This window comes from Anomaloglossus baeobatrachus, chromosome 7 (assembly GCF_048569485.1).
Source record: "Anomaloglossus baeobatrachus isolate aAnoBae1 chromosome 7, aAnoBae1.hap1, whole genome shotgun sequence".
NCBI lineage: Eukaryota > Metazoa > Chordata > Amphibia > Anura > Aromobatidae > Anomaloglossus > Anomaloglossus baeobatrachus.
In genome coordinates, this window is record NC_134359.1 from 68,955,347 (window position 1) to 68,979,399 (window position 24,053).

Genomic DNA, 24,053 nt, shown 5'->3' on the forward strand with positions numbered 1-24,053 from the left:
CAACGCCCACCTCCAGCATCCGCAGCTCCTCTCTTGATTAACCAGCCTTCAGCGATAGCATCGTTGCGCATGTGACGTTGCAACAGGCCAGCTAATCAAAAAAAGAGTCATGGAAGCAGGAGATAGGAGGCTGCTCTCAGGGCTCCCGGCTTATCGTCGTGGTCGACGGGCCGAGTCCTGCAAATCAATCTGCACCAACTATGCTATATATTCATATAAATGGTTTGGAAGGGGAAGAATTTTCTGACATGTTCCCTTTAAGAAAAAGTTGGGAGGCCTCGTGAATAGTACATTTTCTTTTCCAGGAGAGACGAGGCTTCCAACGATGGGAAAAAAAACCTAGTTCCTGCAATAAAAAGAAATCAGTAGCTTTGAAGATGTTCTTGAGATGTTTTTGCACGGCTGTGGTGACAGTGACAGCTGGACTGGCATAGCTACAAACACTTTGAACTATTTTCCAAGAAGACTATAAATCCATGCTCAATGCTGCCTCAGCTGATTCTGAAGCGCATTGGCTTTAAAATATTTCACATATAAAGCTTACCTTCTGACACTAAAGGCCGCTTTACACGCTGCGATATCGGTACCGATATCACTAGCATGGGTACCTGCCCCCATCTGTTGTGCGACACGGGAAAATCGCTGCCCGTGCCACACAACATCGCCCAGACCCATCACACTACTTACCTGTCCGGCGACGTCGCTGTGACCGGCGAACTGCCTCCTTTCTAAGGGGACGGTTCGTTCAGCGTCACAGCGACGTCACAGCTGCGTCACTGAACCGCCGCCCAATAGAAGCGGAGGGGCGGAGATGAGCGGGACGTAACATACCGCCCACCTCCTTCCTTCCGCATTATGGCCGGGAGGCAGGTAAGTAGAGGTCCCTCGTTCCTGCGGTGTCACACGGAGCGATGTGTGCTGCCGCAGGAACGAGGAACAACCTCGTTACTGCTGCAGTAACGATTTTTGAGAATAGACCCCCATGTCACCGATGAGCGATTTTGCATGTTTTTGCAACGATGCAAAATCGCTCATAGGTGTCACACGCAACGGCATCGCTAATGCGGCCGGATGTGCGTCACCAATTCCGTGACCCCAACGAGTTCATATTAGCGATGTCGTAGCGTGTAAAGCCCCCTTAAGGGAATAAGGATATATGAACAGTATTAAAGGGAACCTGCCACCAGGTTTTTCCACAGATCATGGCTGCCACTAGGAATTTCAGGGCCCCTGACTGGCATAATTTTGGGGCCCCCTTGAGACTCCACCCCCAGCTCCAGCTCCATCCCTGCTCCGCCTCCACCCCTCACACCTTCCACAGTCCCATTGCCAATCTTGGAAAAACTCCACCTCTGCACCACATCCTCACCAATCGCACAATAAGGCTATGACCCCACATGCCAAAAACCTTCAAATACGTATACATGCATACACTACGTATAAATACGTAAACATTCAAATACGTATGCCCCGGGCCCCATTGCACTGAGTGGCGCAGGCGACCCCTGTTGCAACCTCGGTAGTTACGCAGCGCACCTAGTTTGTAAGCCAATAAATGAAGCGTGAAGGGGCCCCCCTTCTGTTGGGGCCCCGAACTAGAGTCTTGTTTGTCCCCCCTGGTGGTGGCCCTGCCCAGATAAACTGCAGACACTATAACACCAGGCCTGGAATGCAACACACAGAAGCAAGACACAGTGGTGACTCACAATTATATATTTATAATGACACATACTTGGATATGGCTAAAACAGGGAATTGTTATAGCGGGAAACTGATCACAGGCTATTCAAATTACACATGCTTTGAACATTCACTTATCTACAGATGTCTAATATGGCTGGCTCTGGATAAAACACCCCATTGCTAGGCATTTCGTAACTCAAATTGACTACTGTCAGGGGCTTGTATATGTTGGGGCCACTGACTCATGCAGTGATCTCTCCATAGGCCCAGCCATACCATACTCTATGTACCATACTCTATAATTGCAGTCCCCACATTAGGTACCACACGGCCGAGCAGGAAGCAACTACCTGGCTCACTCGGGTGTGACCCACGGGCAGCGGTCTTGATAGGCTGTGTCTGCAGCTTGACCTCATAGTCCGGACTTGGGATTTTGACAGGCAATGTCTGCGGTTTGACCACATAGTCTGGGCTCGGCATCTTGAGAGGCGGCATTTATGGCTTGACAGGCGGCTTCTGCAGCTTGACCTCATAGTTTGGGCTCGGTGTCTTGACAGGCAGCGTCGGCAATGAGGCTCTGGATTTTCTTTCAGCAAACTACCTGGCAAAGGCTTTCTTTGTATAGAAATCGGGCCACTTGACTCTTCTGCAGGGGAGGCAACCTTCCTCACCGCTGCATGCATATCTCTGTTTCTCTTCTTTGGCGTCAAAGCTCCTCTTACGGTTATCCCCGGGGCTTTTATCTCCTGTTTCTGCATCACTGCTTCCCATCCTCCGCTGAACAGCTTCCCCTCAGGAACCAGCTTGCTGAATTTTTGGTCCTGGGGGATTCTTTATTCCTGAGCGATATGTTTGGCCAGCAGAGGGCAGTGTCCCATCACTAATCCTACCAGATCTGTCTAAATGAATGGACTGCTGTCACGTCCACTTCAATACACCACCACCAGTCAGCATTCTAGAATGCTGTATACAAGTCCCCAAGCTGATCTGTATAACATAAAAAAGACCTTTTCATTTACTCAACTGCATGGCAGTCTAGTCCAATGTTTGATGCTGGTCTTGATCTGGCGCATCCTCTCTGCTTGTGATCGCCATCCTCCTTGTCGCTTGGTGTGGATGACATGTCCTCCATTGCGCTCCCGCGCCCTTCTCTCTGCCCTGCTGTAATGTGCGGGGAAAGGTTAAAGACCCTCCCGTTCATGCACATTACAGTACTTTGCTCTGCCCTCAGCAGGGCAGATATAAGTGCCTGTGTGGAAAAGCATAATGGAGGACTCTGTGTGGATGGCGTAGAACGCGTCAACCACACGAAGCAGGGAAAGAGGACGGCAAGCAGAGAGTAGGCTCCTGATCAAGACCAGCGACACCCATCATCTGGACCACCCCGCAGGTCAGTATAATAAAAGGTCTTTTTTATGTTATACAAATTGGTTTTGGAACATATATGTAGTGGGTGAGCATACCCCTACAAAGGAAGCTTAGTGACCGGAGATGTTATTAATAAAAATGTTTTATTTGTAAATGCATGTATATTGTGTTAGGGCACCCCTAGTGGCCGGGTGGGACGGCTGTCACCACAGTGGGGAGGAGGAGCCGGCAGAAAGCAGGGGGGAGGAAAAAAGAGAAGTGTATGTGTGTGTGTGAGAAAGGCAGTTGGATCCGGGACGTGAGAGTGTGAAGATCAAGGGGCAGAGTGTGAGGGGCTGAATTAAGAGGGGACGCCGGAGAGAACGGGAGTGTACGGAACCTCGGAGAATGAAGCTACCGGTGTGGGTCCGGTGAGTGTGTAACCGCCAGTGGGAGCCCGGCGAAGTGGAATAACCAGGGCACATCCCCACGTGAGGGTACGTCAGGGCAGGTTGTCCCCCAGCCCCAGAAAGTGTTTGTTTCTGCAACAGCCGGATTGTGACTTAAGTGTGCAAATAAAGATGTCTTTTGTTTTCACCACATCCTGCCTGAAGACTGTTTGTACAATGGCCGATGAGGACATCACCACACTCTGCCCCACCAAGATAGTTCCCGACCTTGAAGTAGTGATGGCGCCAGGGGAGAGCCTTGAATCTACAAAGGCCACGACTACAAGGCCGGAGGCCCCCCTGGCACCTCATTACATGTGGCGTAGTCGGCAGGATGCGAATCCCTTGCCGGGGACCCAAGAAGCCAGAGATCAAGTGGTGCCGAGTGCACCGTATCCGGGCTATGAGAGAAGATTCCCAGTCCCATGGTGGGAAGAAGAAACAGTGCCTGCAGCGTTGGACCGGGCACAAGATGGCGGCAAGATGGCCGTCATCTGTGAAGATGAAGAAAGCGCGCGAAAAGTTGGCGCCAAAAGAAGAGCCTGGGGCTGGCCGGTGCCGAAGAAGAAGTACGGAGTACTCCGCCCAAAGAGGGGAGGCGCCAGTCCTAGGGCACGAAGAAAGACATATGAAGTGGGCGGGGTGATGAAGAAAAAGAAGACCCGCCGCGGAGGAGTCAAGATGATGTGTGAGGCTGGGGGTGGAGCATGCCCAAGAGCGGGAAACATAGGCCCACCTCCATTTCCTCCAGCGTCAGCATCGACTTCACCGCCATTGCAAAAGACGTCGCGAGTTCTTAACATGGATACCTCCGAGCAACAAGAAATGGTGACCGCCCTAGCACTCACGAGCCTGGGTCAAGGGCTCCGTCCCAAGCACATTGCAATTACTGGAGTACCTCCTCTCGACATCCCGGCCGCGCCAGGAGGAGCGGAACGGCCGGCTAAAGTGACCTGGCTGACCACTTGGGATGCGGCGATCGGAGGCACCACTACAGAAGTCCGGGCGACTTATGCTACGCAGTTGCCGGTGGGGAGTCGGCCCCGGGAGATCCTGTATGCCAACCTCGAGACACCTCCGCCCGTCGCCGCGGCAGCAGCGCCACCCACCTCCGGACAGGAGCCGGCAGAAGTACTTGCCCAGAAGTTAGAGCGAGACCACCGGGGTTTTTTTTGGGACCCCGTGCGCCCGTCTCCCATACCATACCCGAGGGTTCCGTCTCCGGTACCAGACCCCGTCCAAGAGCGGCTGCTCGCGGAAGTCATCGCCCGGGAGATGATGGCCGGTCCCGGCGGCGAAGAGCTGGCGCTGCAATTCACCACCGGTATAGTGGTGAAATTCAATCAGCAGGAAGGCTATGGGTTTATCCGGGAAGAGACTACCGGAGACGACTATTTCTATAACCGGGTACACCTGGATGTGGAAGGGTTACCGCAGCGCCTCCACAACCTCTACCTGGGTGAAAAAGTACAGTTTCTACCCGAGGCGGGAAGCCGTGGCCTTTTCGCGGTTGGAGTGACCAGGATGCCGACCCCACGTGAAGCGGCCCAATGGCAACAGGAGCTGGAATGGGAGGAGCACCAGAATCGGCGACGGAACCAGTCAAAATCGGTGTCGACCGATGCATCCCATCCCAAGCGTACCTTGGCGGTCGCACCAGAGGTGAAGCCCGGACCGACCGCTGACCCGGAAAAGAGCACTCCGGCGGTGCTGGCAGTCAATCAGAGTGTTACCAATCACCCGGTGATTGTCCTGGATGTGCCACAACCAGTGCCTCAACCACCCCGGGCAGCGGCTCCATCACCCCCGGCGGAGACTGAAGAGGCCACACCAGCAGAGGCCTCCTATGCTCCTGTGTCCTTCCGGAGGGTGCGCCGACAACCGGGGCAGTCCCTGGGCGACTACATCCAGGCCCAGGCGGCCGAATGGAAGCGGTCCTGGCCTCCAGAGTAAACCATCCTGTTCGGCTTGTGCGAAGACCGGCAGAAGTTGTGTTCCTGTTGTTCCAGTTGTTAAGCCCGGGGAGAGTCCGTTGCTGGACTGAGCTAGGGGCTCCTCCGTTAGGCGAAGATGGAACAGTTTTGTTGCAGTTTTATATTTCTGTTATCCACAACAAAGACCGGGAGCGCTGTTAAGCCTCCGGGCACCACCAAAGACCGGGAGCGCTGCTAAGCCTCCGGGCACCATCAAAAGACCGGGAGCGCTGCTAAGCCTCCGGGCATTCCCAAGACCGAGCGCTGGACTGGTTCGTAGTTTTAAATATGTGTGTTATTTTATATTGGAGCCGTGCCGGGAGGCTCGGGTTTTAAGAGGGGAGGTGTGTAGTGGGTGAGCATACCCCTACAAAGGAAGCTTAGTGACCAGAGATGTTATTAATAAAAATGTTTTATTTGTAAATGCATGTATATTGTGTTAGGGCACCCCTAGTGGCCGGGTGGGACGGCTGTCACCACAGTGGGGAGGAGGAGCCGGCAGAAAGCAGGGGGGAGGAAAAAAGAGAAGTGTATGTGTGTGTGTGAGAAAGGCAGTTGGATCCGGGACGTGAGAGTGTGAAGATCAAGGGGCAGAGTGTGAGGGGCTGAATTAAGAGGGGACGCCGGAGAGAACGGGAGTGTACGGAACCTCGGAGAGTGAAGCTACCGGTGTGGGTCCGGTGAGTGTGTAACCGCCAGTGGGAGCCCGGCGAAGTGGAATAACCAGGGCACATCCCCACGTGAGGGTACGTCAGGGCAGGTTGTCCCCCAGCCCCAGAAAGTGTTTGTTTCTGCAACAGCCGGATTGTGACTTAAGTGTGCAAATAAAGATGTCTTTTGTTTTCACCACATCCTGCCTGAAGACTGTTTGTACAATGGCCGATGAGGACATCACCACACTCTGCCCCACCAAGATAGTTCCCGACCTTGAAGTAGTGATGGCGCCAGGGGAGAGCCTTGAATCTACAAAGGCCACGACTACAAGGCCGGAGGCCCCCCTGGCACCTCATTACATATATACAGTATTCTAGAATGCTGTATATAAGAGATCACTGGTGGTGGCCGCAATTTATATTGGGAAAAACGTGGTGACAAGTTCCCTTTAAAATGAAACATTTTAAAGGGAACCAGTCAGCTGATACACGCTGATCAAGCCTTGTGCAGTCTGTATCAGCCACTGGCTGTATGATCATAGCCAGGTACAGTATGCTTCACTCTGAAACGCGTTTCAGAGAAAAACATACTTTAATAGCCAGTTGGGGGCAGTGATGAACTACAGACTAGTCAGCCAGGCAGGTCCTCGGTGGCCTCTTCCCGCCCACTGTCCTGGATTGACAGGTCTCTGCCTATACACACGTAGGCAATACAACCAGCACCTGATTTAATAAATCAATAGTGCACTTGAAAATAAGCAATTTTGTAATATATCTTATCAGAGAATTATGCTTCTTTATCATCATCAATCATCCAATTGATATTTCTGTCTCAGTGATGTGAACATTTGTCTTCACTGAAAATAGATTTTACCCATGAATGGAGAGCAGAGATGACAGTTGGTGCTTCAAAAATTGTATGGAGATGAGCAGAGGAGAGAGGAGATAGAGGCAGACACAGACATTCTGCTGCAAGCTCTCCTGAAAGGATAGGTACAGTTCTCCATAGAACTTTATGAGCACCAACTGTCATCTTTTTACTTAGTATTGGGAAAACATCTATATATATAATTGCCTTATTCTGTCTGTCTGTCTGTCTGTCTGTCATGCTCCAAAATTGTGTCCTTACGGTGACACAAAGCTGATTGGCCGCTGGGCTCGCCATGGCCCCGCCCCCCCACATGGATTGGCCTCTCGCCCCGGCTCTCTGCAAGCCCCGCCCCCTCACGCAATGCACGCTCGCTCTGGCCCAACTGACACGGAGCTCCGATTCCCAGGTGAGTACACACACACACATAAGATCACACTCACTCTCACACACACCTCACACATCACATCCACACACTCACAACATCCTGGGATATCGCTTGCTTCTACACCGGCTCCGTCACGATTCCAGCAGCGCCAGACATAACCTTGCGATGCTGGGATCTTCACGGAGCCCGTGAACACTGGTAACCATTATACACATCGGGTAACTAAGGTCCCTTGGTTACCCGATGTGTATCATAGTTACCAGTGTACACCGGCTCACACTCACTCTCACACACACCTCACATATACATCACATCGCATCCACACACTCACAGCATCCGGCGATATCGCTTGCTTCTCGGCCTCGATACTGTGCTGTTGTGACCTTCCAGGACCTGCCGGAGGATCACATGGCCAGAAGCATGTGGTATCTCCGGATGTTGTGAGTATGAGCGCGTATGTGCAATATCGTCAATGTGTGTGTGCGTGAGTGTATGCGATCGGGTGTGTGTGAGTGTATGCGATCGGGTGTGTGTGAGTGTATGCGATCGGGTGTGTGAGTGTCGGCAGAGGAGCATGGCGTGCTGGAGGAGGCTGGGAGGAGAGAGGCTGATCCTGGGGAAGGCTGGGATGGAGAGGCTGATGCTGGGGACAGAGAGGCTGATGCTGGGATGAGAGAGGCTGATGCTGGGGACAGAGAGGCTGATGCTGGGGACAGAGAGGCTGATGCTGGGGACAGAGAGGCTGATGCTGGGGACAGAGAGGCTGATGCTGGGGACAAAGGCTGATGTTGCGGGGAGAGAGGCTGATGCTGGGAGGAGAGAGGCTGATGCTGGGAGGAGAGAGGCTGATGCTGGGGACAGAGAGGCTGATGCTGGGGACAGAGAGGCTGATGCTGGGGACAGAGAGGCTGATGCTGCGGGGAGAGAGGCTGATGCTGGGAGGAGAGAGGCTGATGCTGCGGGCAGAGAGGCTGATGCTGCGGGTAGAGAGGCTGATGCTGGCGCAGCATGGCGGATGAAGCACGTTTGGGAGTGCGCAGCATGGCGCATGGAGCACGTTTGGGAGTGCGCAGCATGGCGGATGGAGCACGTTTGGGAGTGCGCAGCATGGCGGATGGAGCACGTTTGGGAGTGCGCAGCATGGCGGATGGAGCACGTTTGGGAGTGCGCAGCATGGCGGATGGATCACGTTTGCGAGTGCGCAGCATGGCGGATGGAGCACGTTTGGGAGTGCGCAGCATGGGGGATGCAGCACGATGGGGAGTGCGGAGTATAGCGGATGGAGCATGTTTGGGAGTGCGCAGCATGGCGGATGGACCACGTTTGGGAATGCGCAGCATGGCGGATGGAGCACGTTTGGGAGTGCGCAGCATGGGAGATGGAGCACGATGGGGAGTGCGCTGCATGGGGGATGGAGCACGATGGGGAGTGCGGAGTATGGCGGATGGAGCACGTTTGGGAGTGCGCAGCATGGCGGATGGAGCACGTTTGGGAGTGCGCAGCATGGGAGATGGAGCATGATGGGGAGTGCGCAGCATGGCGGATGGAGCACGTTTGGGAGTGCGCAGCATGGGGGATGGAGCACGATGGGGAGTGCGCAGCATGGCGGATGGAGCACATTTGGGAGTGCGCAGCATGGCGGATGGAGCACGTTTGGGAGTGCGCCGCATGGCGGATGGAGCACGTTTGGGAGTGCGAAGGATGGGAGATGGAGCACGATGGGGGGTGCGCAGCATAGGGGATGGAGCACGTTTGGGAGTGCGCAGCATGGCGGATGGAGCACGTTTGGGAGTGCGCAGCATGGGGGATGCAGCACGATGGGGAGTGCGGAGTATGGCGGATGGAGCACGTTTGGGAGTGCGCAGCATGGCGGATGGACCACGTTTGGGAGTGCGCAGCATGGCGGATGGAGCACGTTTGGAAGTGCGCAGCATGGAAGATGGAGCACGTTTGGAAGTGCGCAGCATGGAAGATGGAGCACGATGGGGGGTGCGCAGCATAGGGGATGGAGCACGATGGGGAGTGCGCTGCATGGGGGATGGAGCACGATGGGGAGTGCGGAGTATGGCGGATGGAGCACGTTTGGGAGTGCGCAGCATGGTGGATGGAGCACGTTTGGGAGTGCGCAGCATGGCGGATGGAGCACGTTTGGGAGTGCGCAGCATGGGAGATGGAGCACGATGGGGAGTGCGCAGCATGGCAGATGGAGCACGTTTGGGAGTGCGCAGCATGGGGGATGGAGCACGATGGGGAGTGCGCAGCATGGCGGATTGAGCACGTTTGGGAGTGCGCAGCATGGCGGATGGAGCACGTTTGGGAGTGCGCAGCATGGCGGATGGAGCACGTTTGGGAGTGCGCAGGATGGGAGATGGAGCACGATGGGGGGTGCGCAGCATAGGGGATGGAGCACGATGGGGAGTGCGCTGCATGGGGGATGGAGCATGATGGGGAGTGCGCTGCATGGGGGATGGAGCACGATGGGAAGTGCACACCTCCCCCCAACACACACACGCGCGTGCACTGCACAACACACCACACACACACACTGGGAACCACAAACAACTGCCCTACACAGACACCCACACACAGACAACGCTGCACACACAAATATACGCACATACCGCACAACACACATTGCACAAAACATACCTCCCCCCAAAACACACCACACACACACAAACCGCGCAACACACACACACAACGCTACAGACACACAGCGCTCCAGAAACAACGCAACACACATACAACACCGCTCTCACCCTCTATCACACCCAGACAACACCCAGAACATGTACAGAGCCCTACACAAACACTTGGTAACTACACACAACAACATCTATATATATATATATATATATATATATATATATATATATATATATATATAACAAAAATCATACATGAACTACACAATACGTAAATTCTAGAACACCCGATGCGTAGAATCGGGCCACCTTCTAGTATATAATATTGGGATATGGTTTTCTAGAAAAAAAGATTAATTTCAGCTTGTATGTGTTGATTTCACTCTATAGCACTGTATTTAGGGGTCCGGTGGGCAGTCCTACTCAGTGATTAACAGCATTCAACTATGAGAAAAAGGATTGTCCTCTATCGGCTCTGAGCTGTGATCACAGCATCACGTCTGGGCAGTAAGTGTGTGTGTATATATACTATGTATATATATAATTTTATTTTATGATGCAGTGGAATGGAATAAGATTGGGATGTATTTTTCTTTTGCTTTTGTATTTCTTTTATGATGCATTGTTTAGTTCAGTGATGGACAACCCCCTTAATCTGTTTATATTCTCCCGCTTCATAACATTGTTGCGTGCAGATAGCCTTGATATAGGGCAGCACGTTCAACATAGCGATATCCCTTTAAAGCAGATTCATCATCAGTCCTCACAACATAAGTTGCATACGTTAAGAAATACATGTTGTTAGACCGAATGAGACTGATGTACTTGCTTTGAAATCCATGTTCCAATTATTGTTTAATCGTTTGTGAAATAATAATATGCCCAATATTGATATGTGCTATTTTGAGGACACTACATAAATTCTGAAATTAATTTTCAAAGTAAATACACCAGGCTCATCAGGTCAAAGAGATCTATTTAAGTCCTCTTTCACACGTCCGTCAAAAACCACATACATTTTTCTCGGACGTGTCAGAGGTGCGTTTTGCCCTCGGTGACACGTGTTTATGCCACATGTGTGTTCTCCGTGTGTTATCCATGATAACACACGGAGAACGGGAACTTTCTGCTCACCTGTCCCTGGCGTTGCTGTCTGTGGTGCTGATCTTCGGTCTCCGGTCCTGCTGACTCCCCGCTGCTACTGCAGCTTACGGCCGCAGTGAAGTGAATATGCAATGAGCATAATGAGCGGCGGTCGGAAGCAAGTGACAGCAGCGGCAAAGACAGGAGGGCTGGAGAAGGTGAGTAAAGTTTTTTTTCTCAAACACGTGTGTTTTCTTCGGCGCGTGTCACACGGAATACCTCCGTGTGGTCCATTTGCGTTCCGTGTGAAACCCGTGATGCCAGAGAAAAACGGACATGTTGACGTGTGGAGCACACGGACACACGTATGCTCCGCACGTACACACGGTCCATGGCAGAACACGCACGTGAGCGCAGACCCATTGATTTTAATGGGTCTACATGTGCCCGTGTCTCCGGTACGTGAGGAAACGGACCAAACACGTACCGGAGATACGGGCGTGTGAAAGAGGCCTTATACTGCTTTCAGTTTATATTGCAAAATTTCATGACAGTTTCTCATTAAGAGTTGAGTTCTGATCCATAACTAAAGTTTGGCTACAGGGTCTACCGAGAGGCGGAGGTTGCCCCCTGCCTGATCTTTGGTCCTCGCTGCTGCTCCCTCCACCTCTACACTCCCTTGTCTCCCCAGATTGACTGCCATCAGTCTATGTCATGTTTGGTAGACACTCAGTGCATGAACGGCTCATTTCTCCTGCACATGAATGATCAGCACAGATTAACAAGCCGTCAGTGAGAAAAACGTATCAGATAACTGCTGTACATATACACAGGGGAAAGATTCTCAGTAACGAGAGCCCAGAGGGTGGCTTTAACTTCATGGATTTTGGCTGCCTTTACAGGGTGGTGCTGTTACTGTACCTCAGTAGTCCCTTGTCAGCTATGGTTAAAGGGGAACTATTATCAGAAAATTACAAATTGCTTCAAATTTTAGCATTAAATGTATTATAATATTAAAAATGGCTTTTTTTTATCACAATCTTTATTATAAATCAAATTTTCCCACTGTCTACTGGAACGTTCTATTTAATGAAATTCACATGTACATTAGACACAATGCACTTACTCTAACTTTATCTTTTGTGCTGAAGCATCTAATGAGCGTGTGCAAAAAGTCATTTTGAAGGGAGGGGGGCCAGAGTCAGCCGTGACATTGCTGATTATGATTGGTGGGATCCTGTGTTATCTGTTGTCTATGCAAGTGTTATCTGTTATTATAACCCTGCCTCTGCTGATCAGGAAACGTCTGTAAATTATTCCTAAAATGGTAGGAAGTATGAATCTAAACTCCTAATGGCCAATGTGAAAACATGCAAGATTACTATGGAAAAGTAATACATTGGCAAGAATACTTAGAATAAAAAAATGACTTAAAAAATAGTTCATTCTTTGACAAAATTCTTTTAAGGAAGAGTAAATGGACAAAATGTGCAAAAAAAACATTGTTAAAGGGAAGGTAATAAGCGAGGGGGAGGTGTGTGTCTATATGTAAAATCATCCTTAAAACCCATCCTGCGTGACAACATATGTGAGGGTACTGAGAATGTAGAGTCCCTATGGGTGGAGATAAGGGGGGGAGAATGAATAATAAAATACTGATAGGGGTGTGTTATAAGACGCCAAATATTATGGAAGAGGTAGAGAATCTCCTCATAAAGCAAATTGATAAAGCAGCGAGTCTCGGAGAGGTAATTATTATGGGGGACTTTAACTATCCTGATATAAATTGGGGAACAGAAACTTGCAGTTCCAGCAAAGGAAATAGATTTTTGATAACAATGAAAGATAATTACCTTTCACAAATGGTACAGGACCCCACAAGAGGGGGAGCACTACTAGACCTTGTACTAACCAATAGGCCAGACCGCATATCAAATATACAAGTTGGGGGTTACTTGGGGAATAGTGATCACAAAATAATAAGTTTTCATGTATTTTTTAGTAAGATGTATAGTAGAGGGGCTACAAGGACACTAAACTTCAGGAAAGCAAATTTTAAACGGTTGAGAGATGATCTTAGTGCAATAAACTGGGATGATGTACTAAGTAATAAAAGTACACAAAGCAAATGGGAGACTTTTATGAGCATCCTGAATAGGGCTTGTGCAGAAAATATACCCTATGGGAACAAACATGCTAGAAATAGGAGGAAACCCCTATGGCTAAATAGAGCTGTAAGGGAAGCAATAAAAGAAAAACAGAAAGCCTTCAAAGAATTAAAGAGGGTAGGTAGTGATGAGGCATTATATAATTATAGAAAATTAAATAAAATATGTAAAAAGCAAATTAAGTTAGCTAAGTTTGAGACAGAGAGACTCATTGCGAGAGAAAGTAAAAATAATCCTAAAATATTCTTTAACTACATAAACAGTAAAAAACTGAAAAGCGATAGTGTTGGCCCCCTTAAAAATAGTCTTGGTGAAATGGTGGAAGGGGATGAGGGTAAAGCCAACCTGCTGAATGACTTTTTTTCTACGGTTTTTATACAAGAAAATGCCATGGCAGATGACATGACCAGTGATACCATAAATTCACCCTTGAATATTAGCTGCTTAACCCAGCAGGAAGTACGCCGCCGCCTCGAAATCACTAAGGTTGACAAATCTCCGGGCCCAGATGGCATACACCCCAGAGTACTACAGGAATTGAGTTCTGTGATAGATAGACCATTATTTTTAATCTTCTCAGATTCCTTAATAACAGGGTCGGTACCGCAGGACTGGCGCATAGCAAATGTGGTGCCAATATTCAAAAAGGGGACAAAAACTGAGCCGGGAAATTATAGGCCGGTAAGTTTAACCTCTACGGTTGGTAAAATCCTTGAGGGTTTCTTGAGAGATGCTATACTGGAGTATCTCAAGAAAAATAACCTTATGACAGAGTATCAACATGGGTTTATGAGGGATCGATCCTGTCAAACTAATTTGATCAGCTTCTATGAAGAGGTAAGTTCAAGCCTGGACCAGTGAAATGCAGTGGATGTTGTGTATATGGACTTTTCAAAAGCTTTTGATACGGTGCCACAGAAAAGGTTGGTACATAAAATGAGAATAATGGGGATAGGGGAAAATATGTGTAACTGGGTTAAAACCTGGCTCAGTGATAGGAAACAAAGGGTGGTTATTAATGGTACGTACTCGGACTGGGTCTCAGTTCATAGTGGGGTACCACAGGGGTCAGTATTGGGCCCGCTTCTTTTCAACATATTTATAAATGACCTTGTTGGGGGCATGCGGAGTAGAATTTCAATATTTGCAGATGATACTAAACTCTGCAGGGTAATCAATACAGAGGAGGATAATTTTATATTACAGGGAGATTTATGTAAATTGGAGGATTGGGCTGAGAAGTGGCAATTGAAGTTTAATGTAGATAAATGTAAGGTCATGCACTTGGGTAGAGGAAATAACATTTATGATTATGTACTTAATTGTAGAACACTGGGTAAAACAGGCACAGAAAAAGACTTGGGTGTATGGGTGGATGGTAAACTTCACTTTAGTGGACAGTGTCAGGCAGCTGCTGCCAGGGCTAATAAAATAATGGGATGTATTAAAAGAGGTATAAGTGTTCATGAAAAAAATATAGTTCTACCTCTGTACAAGTCACTAGTGCGACCGCACTTAGAATACTGTGTACAATTCTGGTCACCGATATATAAGAAGGACATAGCTGAACTGGAGAGGGTGTAGAGAAGAGCCACCAAGATTATTAGAGGAATGGGTGGGCTGCAATACCAAGACAGGTTATTAAACTTGGGGTTATTTAGTCTGGAAAAACGAAGGCTTAGGGGGGATCTAATCACAATGTATAAATATATGAGGGGACAGTACAGAGACCTTTCCAAAGATCTTTTTACACCTAGGCCTGCGACTGGAACACGGGGGCATCCGCTACGTTTTGAGGAAAGAAGGTTTAATCATAATCACAGACGAGGATTCTTTACTGTACGAGCAGTGAGACTATGAAACTCTCTGCCGCATGATGTTGTAATGAGTGATTCACTACTAACATTTAAGCAGAGCCTGGACGCCTTTCTTGAAAAATTTAATATTACCAGTTATGTATATTAGATTTTATGACAGGGTATTGATCCAGGGAACTAGTCTGATTGCCGTATGTGGAGTCAGGAAGGAAATTTTTTCCCCATTGGAACTTGTTTGCCACATTGGGGTTTTTTTGCCTTCCTCTGGATCAGCATGTTAGGCTACGGGTTGAACTAGATGGACTTAGGGGCACTTTGCACACTGCGACATCGCAGGTGCGATGTCGGTGGGGTCAAATTGAAAATGACGCACTTCCGGCATCGCATGCGACATCGCAGTGTGTAAAGGCTGGATGATACGATTAACGAGCGCAAAAGCGTCGTAATCGTATCATCGGTATAGCGTCGGCGTAATTCATAATTACGCTGACGCAATGGTCCGATGTTGTTCCTCGCTCCTGCGGCAGCACACATCGCTGTGTGTGAAGTCGCAGGAGCGAGGAACGTCTCCTACCGGCCTCACTGCGGCTTCCGTAGGATATGCGGAAGGAAGGAGGTGGGCAGGATGTTTACATCCTGCTCATCTCCGCCCCTCCGCTCTGATTGGCCGCCTGCCGTGTGACGTCGCAGTGACGCCGCATGACCCGCCCCCTTAACAAGGAGGCGGGTCGCCGGCCACAGGGACGTCGCACGGCAGGTGAGTGTGTGTGTGAAGCTGGCGTAGCGATAACTTTCGCTACGCCAGCTATCACCACATATCGCTGCTGCGACGGGGGCGGGCACTATCGCACTCGGCATCGCAGCATCGGCCTGCGATGTCGTAGTGTGCAAAGCCCGCCTTAGAGTCTCCCTTCAACCTTAAAAACTATGATACTATGAAAGGGAATCTGTCAGCAGGTTTTTGCTATGTAAGCTGAAGATGGTGTGCTGCAAGGGTTAAAAGAATTCAGGGATGCCTGTCTTGTTAAGGTGTGATCTGTTGTTTATTTGCTATGTTTGTTTAAGCAGCAGGACCCTTATCTTGTTTGGAATACAATGTCATGCACATGGCAGTCTAGCACGCCCCTTCCTGTGATTGACACCTCTGTCAGCTCTCTCAGCTCTGCTACATGGCTAAATCTAAAAATTCTGATTGTGCCAGAACGGCTGCACCCAGTAATCTAAGTGATACAGTATTGGATTCAGGATCTCTTTGCTTACATCATGCTGCTCTCAGGGGAGGTAGCAAAAACCTGATGACAGATTAAATGAATCACAGGTCAATCTTTTTTCAATTCAAATGTAACATCTAATATATAAAGCTGAGTGTATGTGTATGTGTATATGTCCATTAAAGGAAATCCACACTGTTGCATTTACAATCACAAACTTTTGCATAGCCGCCTCATTTCACTCAGGGAACATCATAGAGTCATAGACTATGTTTTGAGGGGAAATTTAACCCCACGTTTTACAGTTATTTGCCAACAAACCTGCTTACATTAAAATCAATGGAGCTGGGAGCTACAGGTCCTTAATAGGAGCTGTGATTGGTTGCTATAGGCAACAAAGGACATTCTCAATATAAGAAGCTTATGTGTGAGGTAATATGATATCAGTGGAGAGAAGTATAGAGCTGGAGACAGAGAGAGATAGACAGACAGAGACAGACAGACAGAGAGAGACAGAAAGAGAGACAGAGACAATCAGAAAGAGACTGACAGAAAGAGGCAGACAGGGAGAGAGACAAACAATGAGACAGAGAAGGACGGATAGAAAGAGACAGCGAGAGATAGACAGACAGAAAGAGAGACAGAGAGAGACAATTAGAGAGAGAGACAGACAGAGAGAGACTGACAGACAGAGAGACAGTGAGAGAGACAGAGAGACAGACAGGGAGAGACAGATATACAGACAATGAGACAGAGAGAGATGGATAGAGAGAGACAGACAGAGATAGACAGACAGAGAGACAAACAGAGGGAGACAATCATGGAGAGAGGGAGAGAGAGAGAAAGACAGCGAGAGACAGACAGACAGAGAGAGACAGAAAAAGAGAGAGACAGAGACAATGAGAGAGAGAAAGACTGACAGAGAGAAGAAGGCAGGGAGAGAGACAGACAGAGAGAGATAATAAGAGAGACAGAGAGACAGACAGAGAGAGACAGAGACACAGACAGAGACAGACACTGAGACAGAGAGAGACAACAGAGGGAGATAGAGAGAGATAGGCAGACAGAGACAGACAGAGAAAGACAGGAAGAAACAGAGAGACAATTGGAGAAAGAGACAGACAGAAAGACAGAGAGAGAGTCAGATAGAGACAATCAGAGAGAGACAGACTGAGCGAGAGAGAGGCAGACAGGGTGAGAGAGACAGAGAAAGATAGTGTGAGAGACAGACAAACAGACAGAAAGAGAGAGACAGATACAGACAGGAGAGACAGACAGTGAGTCAGAGAGAGACGGATAGACAGACAGAGAAACAGAGAGAGAGAGGCAGACAAGGAGAGAGACAGAGAAACAGACAGAGACAGAGACAGAGAGATGGATAGAGAGACATAAAGAGGCACAGAGAGAGACAGTGAAACAGAGAGATAGAGAGAGACAGAGGCAGAGAAACAGACAGAGACAGACAGAGAGACAAAGAGAGAGATAGAGAGAGACACAGACAGAGAGACAGAGAGAAAGACAGACAGAGGCAGAGATAGAGAGAAAGACAGAGAGACACTTTCTTACTATTCCGGGCAAGGCCGGGTACTACAGGTAGTTAGTTATATTTCCCAAAATTCAACATACGAAAAAAACATACTGAACAATTTTAAGAATAATTTAGTGTTTGCTGTCTTGTCTTGTCTTGTAGTAACATGAATGCAACCTGCACATTTTTAGTTGCCCATTGTGCTGCTTGAAAATCTTGGCTGCAATTATCTTTAAAAAAGGGATGAAAACTTGATCGGATTTTCTTCAATGATAGAAGCCAATAAAGGGGTTTTCCACTACAGTGATACTGACAACCTAGACCTAGTCACAGGAAAAGTCATCAATATCACAACGATGGATAATCAACATCACCACTGATCAGCTGCTTCCATCTCCGGCAGTGGCTAGATGTAAAATGTGGAGCACGTGGAGCACAACAGACTCCCCTAAATCCTCCCTCCCATCACTCACAATCTGGCACTTGTTTTCAACTCACCTCATTGACCTCCTCTATGGATATGCTGGGTACATTGCCTGATACATTCTCTTCTTGGTTTTTAACATTGGAGCTCCAGGTGGCACTGTCACGTTCCAAGTCATCAATTTGGTGCTGAAGGTCGTGTAAGGATATAGTAATGTACTTCTAAAAAGAGAATTCATAAAAGTTATTTATAGTGTTTGCCACTCGTTGTAATTTAAGTAATTCCTCTTATGTATTCCCAAAATCAATATCTACCTTTAAACATATATTTATGCTCTAGTCTTTCTTTTCTCTGCATCTTTTCCTATGTTACATTAGATTCTTAAAAAATAACTATGGTATAAGCATGCTTCTTTCTCCCCTTATGAGCCTTATCTCCTCCTTCTGCCTTCTGGACTCATTCACTCAGAAATACTAATACTAAAATGTGTCTAGCTCCTATTCATGTCTGATAGCGCTATTAACTTGCAGATCAAGGTTTATTTTCTGCAAATTAAAGGTGTTTATAAATAAGTTTGGAAGCCATAATAAAAGCACAGCTACTGGAAGGAAATTAATCTTTATTTCTTTCCAGAGCCGCCAGCTTTCAGTCATAGAGGTGTACCAGTGCGGGTGCAGTCACTGCTATTGGTACTGTGAGCAGGCACTGTAAGCAGGTTCCTACTGTGACTGACACCCAGCTATGCGTTGATGAACTGTTAAGCTGACTGTCAGTGGACCATCACTCACTATGCTATGAGCTGTGACTAACACACGTGTATGACTGAAAGCCGGTGGCTCTCTAAAAGAATAAAGTTAATTTTCTCCAGAGATCTATGCTTTCAGTATGGCGGGTGAGCACTTTTCTAATGGTATTAACCTGCAGATTAACCCTACATCTGCAGAATAATGGTGTTATCTGACGTGACATGTTCTCTTTAAGACAAGATGGATTGCAAGCTCACATCTCAATAAGGGATCGTAATAAATCTGCATATTAAAATCTATGGCGGGGGAGAGCATAAGGAGGGAGAAGCAGATTGAAAAAGATAAGCAGAGACACATAGTTAGAATCATAGAATGATAGAGTTGAAAGGGACCTCAAGGGCCATAGGGTGCAACCCGATGTGTGAGTGCAGGTTTTTCTAAATCATCCCAGAAGATTTCTCTTGATGGAGACCTCACTACTTCCCGTGTTAGCCTTTTCCACTCTCTGACTGCCCTCACTACCTCCCGTGGTAGCCTGTTCCACTCTCTGACTGCCCTCACTACCTCCCGTGGTCGCCTGTTCCACTCTCTGACTGCCCTCACTACCTCCCGTGGTTGCCTGTTCCACTCTCTGACTGCCCTCACTACCTCCCGTGGTCGCCTGTTCCACTCTCTGACTGCCCTCACTACCTCCCGTGGTAGCCTGTTCCACTCTCTGACTGCCCTCACTACCACCCGTGGTAGCCTGTTCCACTCTCTGACTGCCCTCTCTACCTCCCGTGGTAGCCTGTTCCACTCTCTGACTGCCCTCACTACCTCCCGTGGTCGCCTGTTCCACTCTCTGACTGCCCTCACTACCTCTCGTGGTAGCCTGTTCCACTCTCTGACTGCCCTCACTACCTCCCGTGGTAGCCTGTTCCACTCTCTGACTGCCCTCACTACCTCCCGTGGTAGCCTGTTCCACTCTCTGACTGCCCTCACTACCTCCCGTGGTAGCCTGTTCCACTCTCTGACTGCCCTTACTACCTCCCGTGGTCACCTGTTCCACTCTCTGACTGCCCTCTCTACCTCCCGTGGTCGCCTGTTCCACTCTCTGACTGCCCTTACTACCTCCCGTGGTCACCTGTTCCACTCTCTGACTGCCCTCACTACCTCCCGTGGTCACCTGTTCCACTCTCTGACTGCCCTCACTACCTCCCGTGGTAGCCTGTTCCACTCTCTGACTGCCCTCACTACCTCCCGTGGTAGCCTGTTCCACTCTCTGACTGCCCTTACTACCTCCCGTGGTCACCTGTTCCACTCTCTGACTGCCCTTACTACCTCCCGTGGTCACCTGTTCCACTCTCTGACTGCCCTCACTACCTCCCGTGGTCGCCTGTTCCACTCTCTGACTGCCCTCACTACCTTCCGTGGTCGCCTGTTCCCCTCTGTGACTGCCCTCACTGTCAGAAAGTTTTTCCTAATGTTTAATCTGAATCTCCTTCCTTTTAGTTGGTACTACTGCTAGAATAAGCTGGATTCACTGCTCCACTGCTCTATACTCCTGGATAATGTATTTCATGCTCTTGCTGCTTTTGAGCATGTGCTATTAAGAAATGGGGGAGCGGGAATTCCTTATGTTTCTGCGTGAAGTGTGTAGGAGACATCACAGAAATCTCCATCTAGTAGCTCAGGGACAACTGAACATCACAAGCCTGTAGATGGAAAACAGGTGAAACATTCAGTATATGTTGCGGACGGGGGCCAGACCACTGCAGAGGGCTGCTCGGATCCGGGTTCGTTACTGTGTCTCAAGTGGTAGCCGGACCCGGGCTCGTGCGGCCGTCCGTCCTCACAACCGTAGAAAGGGTGTATTTACATGGGAAGAGTTTGTTAGTGACGCCACCCATGGGTTGCGGTGAGGGTTGGTAGCACCGCCGCTGCCTGGATATGGGACGCCCGAGGCTGATGGAGTGGGGCAGCAGGATGGTATCCCCTCCACGGGAAGGGGAGGTGTTGTCCCGGGGCCCAGGTGTACGGGAGAGGATGCTGCGGAGAGTGTCATGCAGAGATGGACTGAGCCAGAATGGTGTACTCTCAGTTCCAAAGAAATTCACACAGACTCCAGTGGTAAACCAAATTGCCAGTGACCGGTAACCTCCGGCGGGTGTATTCGGGTCCCACACCCTGGTACAGCAAACAGGGGTCCCTTCCTCCTGCACTCAGTGTTTTTGTCTTCAACAGGACAGCTTAGCTTGAAATGGGGAAGTTCACTCCCGGTAACTTTGTATGTTGGGAGCTGTGGCCCGCGAAATCTGACCCGTGGGATCTTTGTGGGTTCTGGCAGACACCCTATCCCCCGCGTTGGGCTTCTGTTTCGCTCTCTGGGCTTGCTGGTGGGACAAGACGTGGAATCTTGTCCCCGGCTGGCTAATTAACAAGGGGCTTGAAACCTTCCTCGCCCTAGGGTCCAGGCACCCCGACTGTGCACGGCCTCCAGACCGGATTGCCGCTGTCAGCACCGGCGGGCTACAACCCTGCCTCGGTCCACTTAAGATCTCCCGCGACCGGATCTCCGTCACCTGTGGTCCTGTTTGCCGTCTGCCACCTAGTCAGCCGTCCGGTAGTCCAGGGGCCCCATCCTTGACTTCGCTGTCACTCCACACTCCTCTCTCTTTGACTGTCAGTACTCAACTCCTGTGTTCCCTCCCAGGACCCCTCAGGACCCCTAGGTGGGCACTCCCATCCGCCTGGTCCCGCCCACTGGTGTGTTCCTATTGTCATGGGGGGTGACTAGGCTTTGCTGGCTGGTGTCATGTATCCAAGTGTGGGTTTGTGTTGGTATGCCAAGGAGGATGGAATCCTGCACCTGGAAGATCTGTGCAGTCTCTGTGACAACCAGGTTTTGCCAGGGCGTCACATATACAAGTGATAGAATGGCCAGAATTAGTGTTATTCCTTACATACACCCTCAGCTTACTCTGAAAAGTCACATAAACCTACTGCTATGCTTTAAGAAATAGCATAGCACTGATCTGTATACATCCATTTATAGAAAACTCGTACAAAGTAAAATCCAACTTACTGAATGCTGTGCTGTAGAAATAATTTGTGTTCCCAAGTTTAGAACGATTTTATATAAACTCTGGATATGGGTTTGCTGCTCCTGTTTTGTTGCCGGCTGGTTTTCATACAAAGCACAGGTACGCTTTGATTGCTCCATCTCTGTTTTCAGAATACTAAGCTATCAAAAAAAAGAAAAAAAGAAAGAAATTAAAAATGAATTACAATAAAGGATTATATACTTGTTGACTTCTTTGATAGCCCTTACAGATACCGCACTCAACTCACAGCTAAAATAATGCCAGTATTGTTGGCTTAGTGCCTGGCAGAGGATCTCTCATAGAGATCACAAGAATCAGCATGAGAGGACCCATGGAAATTCAGGTTCACTGGGTTTAGCCAAACTTTAGTTTAAAGTTTGATTCAGGACCTGGACTAGACATCGGCCTCTAAACCCCATATAAGTCAATCGAGACCTCAATTTCTGTCCTGTAAAATGACTGTAAAATGATCGCAGTAAGAGCTGGGGGCTGGAAAAGGAAACAAAATGGGGGCAATTGCCCCGTAAAACATGTGGATAGGGAATACATTAAAAAAAAATACTTGGGGTCCTGCCTATTTTTGATAACCAGCACAGGTAAAGCAGACAACTGCGGGGTGCAGCCTTCAGCCATCAGCTTTACTTTGGCTGGTTATCAAATTCGAGATGCAATCCTTGAGTGTTACGTCACCACCGGAGTCCGCTCCAGTGACTTCTGCTCCGATTGCCAGGCGACGCCGTGTTCATGCCATGGATGGTGCTGGTGATGGGAGAGGAGTCGATGCCAGCGGCACCGGTGGGTGCAGGCTCCGATCATCCACTGGGCTGGGTTATCTTGGGGTCTGCAGTACCACTGGCTGACTGTAGGTGGTGTGTGTCTTCCAGCTGAAGTTGCCAGCGTTCAGCTACAGCCAATGGGAAGATACCACACCCTTCTTAGCTCCCCTCCTGTCTGCTCACCTCTGCCAGAGATAGTTCTGATTTCCTGGCTCTTGATCCGCCATATTCTGTTTTGTGATTCCTGTGGGCTGACTTCTGCATGTTTTCTGACTACCCTTCTGCCTGCTGCTTTTGTACCTCGCTGCCCGATCCGGATTTGACCTCTGCTACGTTTTCTGATTACGTCCTTGTCTGCCAATTCTGTCCCTGTTCTGCTATTTCTGGCTTGACCCTGCCTGACGACTACTCTCATCGGACTGCAGCCTTCCACAGGTAGTGATCTCCAGGGCCCTGTGTAATTCCAAATCCCTGTATAGGGGTTAAAGGGTTTCAGGGTTCTGGGGGTCCTGCTTGGTGAGTGGCTTCCCTCTAGTCTGTCCATTACATCCCACCTGAGTCTGTTGATCCAGGCAGGCGTTACATTGAGTGCTGACCAAGACACAGAGTGAGAACAGCATTAAGACTAGAGAACGAAGCTCAAACGTGGTGGTCTCAGACAATAGGAGCTGGAGCACAGACCTTTAGTGGCCAGGCCCCTAACCATCAAAGTAAGGAGGTAATCCTAACTGGCGTGTAAACAATGTCGGCTTACCCTAGCAAATTCTTCCCATGCACCCAATAGCACAAAACTCTGTTCTGGCACTAGTGGCTAGCCCTCATCCCCTCCCCTAAGAGGAGAAGTGGTACAGAAGCATCTGGGAGCACAAGACTTTACTCTGGCCATTGTGATAGGAGCACTGGCGGACTTAGACAGAAAGAGGCACCTTGTGCAAAAATAAAAACAATATATGGGCCCTTTGCAGCCCAAGAGCTCATCAAAATGCACAATGCCACCTGTTTTGGAGGTAGAAATAGGCCCCTTTACCTTTAGGCCCCCGTGCGGCTGCACAAGTTGCACCAATGATATATCCACCCCTGGATATGTGGCGCCCTGGACAAGCCAGGGGCCACAGGTAACTACACCACCACACCCTACACCCCGATTAGGCACATCTAAGCCAGACACAAAACCCTTGTTGCCTTCCCCAGGGGCTGATGTCCACACCAGG

The 24,053-nt window shown here is 49.2% G+C and overlaps 1 protein-coding gene across 5 annotated transcripts in view; it reads right to left on the reverse strand.

The window, feature by feature from the left end:
* CCDC141 (coiled-coil domain containing 141) overlaps window positions 1–24,053 on the reverse strand; it is a 242,401-nt gene that overhangs the window by 42,925 nt on the left and 175,423 nt on the right. For all 5 annotated transcript variants that reach the window (XM_075317398.1, XM_075317401.1, XM_075317396.1 and 2 more), the window contains 2 exons: window positions 22,048–22,206; window positions 18,312–18,458 (listed from right to left, as the gene is read on the reverse strand). In XM_075317398.1, coding sequence (XP_075173513.1) covers window positions 18,312–18,458; window positions 22,048–22,206 — 306 coding nt within the window. The remainder of the gene's footprint in view (window positions 1–18,311; window positions 18,459–22,047; window positions 22,207–24,053) is intronic.